General features: G+C 52.1%; 1 protein-coding gene across 1 annotated transcript; it reads left to right on the forward strand.

Annotated features, from left to right (window-relative positions):
• The first annotated feature begins 5,489 nt into the window (after positions 1 to 5,489).
• Positions 5,490 to 6,828, forward strand: LOC135978087 (RING finger protein 112-like). Its single transcript, XM_065579139.1, has 2 exons — positions 5,490 to 6,232; positions 6,422 to 6,828. Exons 1-2 carry the CDS (start codon positions 6,143 to 6,145, stop codon positions 6,809 to 6,811), a joined length of 480 nt encoding a protein of 159 aa, XP_065435211.1. The 5' UTR covers positions 5,490 to 6,142; the 3' UTR covers positions 6,812 to 6,828.
• The last annotated feature ends 1,447 nt before the right edge of the window (positions 6,829 to 8,275 follow it).

Consider the following 8,275-nt stretch of genomic DNA (forward strand, 5'->3'; position numbering starts at 1 on the left):
ACAATGCCCCAGAACCGCTCTGCATCAGATCTTGCTGCACAGTCAATAAGTTCGGATGGCGTGAGCCCAACAGGGACAGACGGCTCCACGGACAGTCCTTCCTTGACACCCCAATAGAGATTTTAAAAGGTCTCTTACCTCTATTGTGGCGCCATGGGGTTCGAAGGGGAACGATCCGTAGCAGCTGCCGGTACCTCTGCAGGCGTTGTCATCCCGGACGAGCCCCCAAATTCATAGAATCATAGAATATCAGAGTTGGAAGGGACCTCAAGAGGTCATCTAGTCCAACCCCCTACTCAAAGCAGGACCAATTCCCAGCTAAATCATCCCAGCCAGGGCTTTGTCAAGCCGGGCCTTAAAAACCTCCAAGGAAGGAGACTCCACCACCTCCCTAGGTAACGCATTCCAGTGTTTCACCACCCTCCTAGTGAAATAGTTTTTCCTGATTTCCAACCTGGACCTCCCCCACTGCAACTTGAGACCATTGCTCCTTGTTCTGTCGTCTGCCACCACTGAGAACAGCCGAGCTCCATCCTCTTTGGAACCCCCCTTCAGGTAGTTGAAGGCTGCTATCAAATCCCCCCTCATTCTTCTTTTCTGGAGACTAAACAATCCCAGTTCCCTCAGCCTCTCCTCATAAGTCATGTGCTCCAGACCCCTAATCATTTTTGTTGCCCTCCGCTGGACTCTTTCCAATTTTTCCACATCCTTCTTGTAGTGTGGGGCCCAAAACTGGACACAGTATTCCAGATGAGGCCTCACCAATGTCGAATAAAGGGGAACGATCACGTTCCTCGATCTGCTGGCAATGCCCCTACTTATACAGCCCAAAATGCCGTTAGCCTTCTTGGCAACAAGAGCACACTGTTGACTCATATCTAGCTTCTCGTCCACTGTGTCCCCTAGGTCCTTTTCTGCAGAACTGCTACCTAGCCATTCGGTCCCTAGTCTGTAGCAGTGCATGGGATTCTTCCGTCCTAAGTGCAGGACTCTGCAATTGTCCTTGTTGAACCTCATCAGGTTTTTTTCAGCCCAATCCTCTAATTTGTCTAGGTCCCTCTGTATCCGATCCCTACCCTCTAGTGTATCTACCATGCCTCCTAGTTTAGTGTCATCTGCAAACTTGCTGAGAGTGCAGTCCACACCATCCTCCAGATCATTAATAAAGATATTAAACAAAACCGGCCCCAGGACCGACCCTTGGGGCACTCCACTTGAAACCGGCTGCCAACTAGACATGGAGCCATTGATCACTACCCGTTGAGCCCGACGATCTAGCCAGCTTTCTATCCACCTTACAGTCCATTCATCCAGCCCATACTTCTTTAACTTGGCGGCAAGAATACTGTGGGAGACCGTATCAAAAGCTTTGCTAAAGTCAAGGAATAACACATCCACTGCTTTCCCCTCATCCACAGAGCCAGTTATCTCATCATAGAAGGCAATTAGGTTAGTCAGGCACGACTTCCCCTTCGTGAATCCATGCTGACTGTTCCTGATCACTTTCCTCTCCTCTAAATGTTTCATAATTGATTCCTTGAGGACCTGCTCCATGATTTTTCCAGGGACTGAGGTGAGGCTGACTGGCCTGTAGTTCCCCGGATCCTCCTTCTTCCCTTTTTTAAAGATGGGCACTACATTAGCCTTTTTCCAGTCATCTGGGACCTCCCCCGATCGCCATGAGTTTTCAAAAATAATGGCTAATGGCTCTGCAATCTCACCCGCCAACTCCTTTAGCACCCTCGGATGCAGCGCATCCGGCCCCATGGACTTGTGCACGTCCAGTTTTTCTAAATAGTCCCGAAACACTTCTTTCTCCACAGAGGGTTGGTCACCTTCTCCCCATGCTGTACTGCCCAGTGCAGCAATCTGGGAGCTGACCTTGTGCGTGAAGACAGAGGCAAAAAAATCATTGAGTACATTAGCTTTTTCCACATCCTCGGTCACTAGGTTGCCTCCCTTATTCAGTAAGGGGCCCACACTTTCCTTGATTTTCTTCTTGTTGCTAACATACCTGAAGAAACCCTTCTTGTTACTCTTAACATCTCTTGCTAACTGCAACTCCAAGTGTGATTTGGCCTTCCTGATTTCACTCCTGCACGCCTGAGCAATATTTTTATACTCCTCCCTGGTCATTTGTCCAATCTTCCACTTCTTGTAAGCTTCTTTTTTGCGTTTAAGATCAGCAAGGATTTCACTGTTTAGCCAAGCTGGTCGCCTGCCATATTTACTATTCTTTCTACACATCGGGATGGTTTGTTCCTGCAACCTCAATAAGGATTCTTTAAAATACAGCCAGCTCTCCCTGGACCCCTTTGCCCTTCATGTTATTCTCCCAGGGGATCCTGCCCATCTGTTCCCTGAGGGAGTCAAAGTCTGCTTTTCTGAAGTCCAGGGTCCGTATTCTGCTGCTCTCCTTTCTTCCTTGTGTCAGGATCCTGAACTCGACCATCTCATGGTCACTGCCTCCCAGGTTCCCATCCACTTTTGCTTCCCCTACTAGTTCTTCCCTGTTTGTGAGCAGCAGGTCAAGAAAAGCTTTGCCCCTAGTTGGTTCCTCCAGCACTTGCACCAGGAAATTGTCCCCTACACTTTCCAAAAATTTCCTGGATTGCCTGTGCACCGCTGTATTGCTCTCCCAGCGGATATCAGGGTGATTAAAGTCTCCCATGAGAACCAGGGCCTGCGATCTAGCAACTTCTGCTAGTTGCCAGAAGAAAGCCTCATCCACCTCATCCCCCTGGTCTGGTGGTCTATAGCAGACTCCAACCACGACATCACCCTTGTTGCTCCCACTTCTCAACTTTATCCAGAGACTCTCAGGTTTTTCTGTAGTTTCATACCGGAGCTCTGAGCAGTCATACTCCTCTCTTATATACAACGCAACTCCCCCACCTTTTCTGCCCTGCCTGTCCTTCCTGAACAGTTTATATCCATCCATGACAGTACTCCAGTCATGTGAGTTGTCCCACCAAGTCTCTGTTATTCCAATCACATCATAGTTCCCTGACTGTGCCAGGACTTCCAGTTCTCCCTGCTTGTTTCCCAGGCTTCTTGCATTTGTGTATAGGCACTTAAGATAACTCCTTGATCGTCCCTCTTTCTCAGCATGAGACAGGAGTCCTCCCCTGCGCTCTCCTGCTTGTGCTTCCTCCCAGGATCCCATTTCCCCACTTACCTCAGGGCTTTGGTCTCCTTCCCCCGGTGAACCTAGTTTAAAGCCCTCCTCACTAGGTTAGCCAGCCTGCTGGTGAAGATGCTCTTCCCTCTCTTCGTGGAGAGGGGGAGCCCGTCTCTGCCTAGCACTCCTTCTTCTTGGAACACCATCCCATGGTCGAAGAATCAAAGCCTTCTCTCCGACACCACCTGCGTAGCCATTCGTTGACTTCCACGATTCGACGGTCTCTACCCCGGCCTTTTCCTTGCACAGGGAGGATGGACGAGAACACCACTTGTGCCTCAAATCCTTTATCCTTCTTCCCAGAGCCACGTAGTCTGCAGTGATCCGCTCAAGGTCATTCTTGGCAGTATCATTGGTGCCCACGTGGAGAAGCAGGAAGGGGTAGCGATCCGAGGGCTTCATGAGTCTCGGCAGTCTCTCAGTCACATCGTGTATCCTAGCTCCTGGCAAGCAGCAGACCTCTCGGTTTTCCCGGTCGGGGCGGCAGATAGATGACTCAGTCCCCCCTGAGGAGGGAATCCCCGACCACCACCACCCTCCTCCTCCTCTTGGGAGTGGTGGTCGTGGAACCCCCATCCCTAGGACAGTGCATCTTTTGCCTTCCAATTGGTGGAGTCTCCTTCTGCTCCCTTCCCTCAGATGGGTCATCTAGTCCACTCTCCGCATTAGTACCTGTAGAGAGAACATGGAAACGATTGCTCACCTGTATCTCCATTGCTGGTGCATGGACGCTCCTCTTTCTCCTTCTGGAGGTCACATGCTGCCAAACCTCCTCACAATCCTTCTGTCCCTGCTGCGCCTGCTCTGAATCTTCAGAACATTGTGGCCGTAGAAGTATCTCCTGACGTCTGTCCAGGAAATCTTCATTTTCCCTTATGCAACACAGAGTCGACACTCGTTTCTCCAGCCCTCGAACCTTCTCTTCCAACATGGAGACCAGCTTGCACTTTGTACAGACAAAGTCGCTTCTGTCCTGTGGAAGAAAGACAAACATGGCACAACCTGTGCAGGTTACAACAGCTGATCGCTCACCTTCCATATCACCGTCCTCTTAAGAGCTTCCTCAACTGTTGCGGGAACTACTCAGAGAAACCTGCAGATGGAAGCCTCAGTGCGCTCTCCCCACACGAAATCCCAGGCAAACTCCCGCTGTTAGCCTCTGCTGTTCGCCGCTCAGCTGGTTCGCTGCTGACTGCCCTTATATACCAGTCAGGCCCACTCAAGGCCCACCTGGAACAAAGCACTCCCAATTCACACTTTTCAAACAAACAAGCAAGCAATCAAGCACACGGTCAAACTGACCAACTGTCCCAGCAGCAGGCACTCAGATACTCACCAACACAGCCCCCCTAATGCAGCACTTAGCGTACCTCCTCTTGGACAGCTCCCAGGCAAACTCCCGCTGTTAGCCTCTGCTGTTCGCCGCTCAGCTGGTTCGCTGCTGACTGCCCTTATATACCAGTCAGGCCCACTCGAGGCCCACCAACACAGCCCCCCTAATGCAGCACTTAGCGTACCTCCTCTTGGACAGCTCCCAGGCAAACTCCCGCTGTTAGCCTCTGCTGTTCGCCGCTCAGCTGGTTCGCTGCTGACTGCCCTTATATACCAGTCAGGCCCACTCAAGGCCCACCAACACCCCCCCCAATGCAGCACTTAGCATACCTCCTCTCGGACAGCTCCCAGGCAAACTCCCGCTGTTAGACTCTGCTGTTCGCCGCTCAGCTGGCGATTGTCGGAGAATTGTCGGAGAATAACAGAGTTCTCACTTTTTGTTTGGGTATAGCAAGTCAGATACTTTATTTTCTTTAACAATTGCATAGAGGGAAAGAGCTAAACAGGTCTCTCTACAGGTAAACAATTACAGCAAACCTTTATACCTTTCATTACAAACAATAATAAGCAACAGCTGCATTTTGTTTATACATAGGCCATTTTAATATCTTATTTTTCTCACTTGTTTTAACTCTAGTCTACATACAATATTTTCTACACATTATCTACACAAGGTCGCAACAACTTCTCACACAGTTCTTTCCCACTCGCCTCACACAATCCTCGCGTCTACAAATCTCACGTTATTAAAGTTACAGTTAGCCTAACTCTTGCTAACAAACTGTCATGCAGTGCAATCCCCTTCCTGTCAGTTCTTTCTCTGCTTCCACAATAGATAAGAAGGTTGTGTGGGGATAGATAGATAGATAGATATGAGGGAGTGTAGGGGGATAGATGGATGGATAGATAGATAGATGATGAGGTGTGTGGGGATAGATAGATAGAGGGGGTGTGTGGGGATAGATAGATAGATCGATAGATAGAGGGGGTGTGTGGGGATAGATAGATAGATAGATTAGATAGAGGTGGTGTATTAGGAAGAATGGGGAGAAGGTGAGTGTCCAAAAGGACACATAGGTTGATTGATTTACAGCGGGGTCACCGAGATCAGAATCCAGCCCTGACCCCATCGACGTCAGTCAATAAATAACCCGGTCCTGGCCCCTGCGCCCCGAGCTACCCCCTGCATCGCTCAGTGACAAATTTCATTGGCTTTCATTTTCAACAAGTAGGAGAAAAATTGATTTTCATATTTTGTGTTTGTTTTAAAGATTTTCTCCTCCCCTGATACAGTCCGTATGTGTAGAGGGGACAATTTTGGGTGATTCCCCTCATTTCCCCACTGATTTGAAAACAATACAAAGGGGTTAGGGAGGTCTGAAAGCCCAAATCCCAGTCCGACAGTTTTCAGTTCATTCTCAGCCCAGGTCCACCCGCCATTGGCCAATTGCACTAGGGGGCCAGGAGGGGGCACCACAAAGGGGGCACCAGTGGGGCACCAGTGGGGGGGTGACAGCAGCAAGCAGGGTCCTGGAGGAATTAGGAGAAGGTGGTGAGTGGGGGAAGGGGGGCTCCCAGTTCAGAGGGGATCCCATCCCCACCCCTACCCTTTTCCCTCTCCCACCACAGATGGCGGAGATGGCAGAGATGAGAGAGAAGGCAAACAGAAAAGCAGTAGAAGCTGCCAGGAGGGAATATGAACAATTTGTGCAGCAGCTGGTGAGTGCAGAGGGGCTGCGGGTTGGGAGTGAGGGGCACCGACAGGACTGACGGGGGGCAGGGCTGGGCTAGCAGGGGGCTGTAGGTTGGAGTTGAGGGGGCTACAGGTGTGTGAGGCAGAAGTTCCCCCTGTGGCTGGGTAATGCTAGTTCCCGTCCCTCATGGACGATCTCGCCCCCCTCCCGGCAGGACCGTGGCCACCAGAGCATGAGCAGCTGTCTGAGAGTGAAGCCCCTGGAGATGAAGCGACGCCAGGAGGGGAAACGCCAGGAGCTGCTGGAGCGCTGCCGGGGGGAGCTGCGGGGCGAGGACCCCCAGAAACAGGCGGCCCTGGAGGAGCTGAAGCAGGAGCTGGACAAGCAGATGGACGAGTTCCTGTCGGCCTACGGGCAGCGCTTTAAAGTGAAGAAGGCCGAGTGGTTGGGCCTGTACATTGGGCCATCGCCAGCTGCCAACTCGCGCCGGGCACGGGCTCCCCCCCACTGGCCCGCGCACCTGCCAATCAGCAAACGGCTCCGGCCCATTGGCTGCCCCTTCAGGAGATGGGACGGGGGAAGCAAGAGATTCTGGGACTTGTAGTTTTATGTACCCAGTGGAGGAGAAGAGGGAGCTGTGGCGCTTATGGGGGGGGTCTAGTGGTTGGACCAGAGCCCTGGGGTAGCAGGGGGCTCCGGGGGCTATTTAAAGTGCCGGGGCTCCAGCTACCTCTGCTGCCTCGGTCCTCTAAATAGCCGCGAGAGCCCCGCAGCTTCCCCAGGGCTCCGGCAGCTATTTAAAGGGCCAAGGTGGTAGAAGCAGGGGGGCCCCTGCCCTACCTGCAGCCAGCCCCTGCTGCACCCCCTGCCCTGCCTCCAGCCCCGCACCCCCTGCCCCCACCAGCCCATCTCCAGCCAGCCCCTGCCTGCAGCCAGCCCGGCACCCGCTGCCTGCAGCCAGCCCCTGCTGCACCCCCTGCAACAGCGAGAATGATTCACCACAGGAACAAGCTACCAAGGAAAGTGGTGAATTCGCCCTCTCTTGCTGTCATTTAATGAAGACTAGATGCCTTTCTGGAATGTGTTTGCCCCCAAAGTAGCTATGGTGTCATACAGGAGGCCTGTGACATGCAGGGGGTCAGATTACATGCTCTAATGGTCTCTTCTGGCCATCAAGTCTACTAATTTCTGAAAAACTGAGTGTAGCATTGGGAGCAGCGTCTGAGGTTTTACTGTCTAGTCGGCTTGCTTCCTAGAATGAACACGCCTTGAGTGGGGTGATCCACAGGGAGTAGCTCAAAGCTCCCAGGTGCCTGGCCAGGGGCAGGACATTAGCACAGCAAGGGAGGGGCGTGGCAGTGACATCACAAAGGCCTTTTGCAGGACCTCAGACTATTGGTCAAAGGTGGTGACCTCACAGAGAGATGCTGACATCAGCCAGGCAGGACAGAGGCGAGTGGCCCGGGAAACCTCAGAGACTCCTGTGGCTTTGCTTCAGCAAGTCTCTGTCTCGAGGTCTCTCTTTGAGGACTGAGAGAACATTCGAGTTCACGTACGTGAGCGGCAGGAGGAACCTCTGTTGAGTTTTCTCCTTCCCTTTTAGTGATTTGTACTAGAAAGCAGACGTCCCTGTGTAGAAGGTAAGAGCCTCCTCGAGGTTTGAAACCTGTTCAGTCTGATCCATCGGGTGAGAGTTGAATTCTAGGCATGGAAAACACAAGCTTGAGGAGGCAGAATTTTATTCCGCACCTGGGATTTTGTCCCTTAGAATCACTGGGGACATTGGGGTTTGTCCTTTTTGTTTCACCTTTTCCTCCAGCCCTCCCTCCTTTCTTTTCTTCTCTTGCTTCTTTTGTCCTTTCCCCTGTTCCCCTCCTAACACCAGGGTGTGTGTGTTTGTGTGTCGCGGGGGAGTGCTCTGCAGCTCCCACGGTGGGAGGTCCACCCGAAAATGTGGGGCTGAAATAGTGCCCCGGCAGTGATCCCCACCAGTAGCGTAGCTAAGGGCGGTGCAGGGGAAGCAGCCACTTCCCCTCAGCACATTTTCCAAAAGTGGCGCCTTAGTCAG

Source organism: Chrysemys picta, unplaced genomic scaffold (assembly GCF_011386835.1).
Source record: "Chrysemys picta bellii isolate R12L10 unplaced genomic scaffold, ASM1138683v2 scaf112, whole genome shotgun sequence".
In the NCBI taxonomy this organism is placed as follows: domain Eukaryota; kingdom Metazoa; phylum Chordata; order Testudines; family Emydidae; genus Chrysemys; species Chrysemys picta.

Bases quoted from the DNA above. Each gene is read 5' to 3' on its own strand.
- LOC135978087 (XM_065579139.1), top strand. From the start codon at position 6,143: ATGGCGGAGATGGCAGAGATGAGAGAGAAGGCAAACAGAAAAGCAGTA. The intron at 6,233-6,421 runs GTGAGTGCAGAG...CCCTCCCGGCAG, and splicing joins AACAATTTGTGCAGCAGCTG to GACCGTGGCCACCAGAGCAT.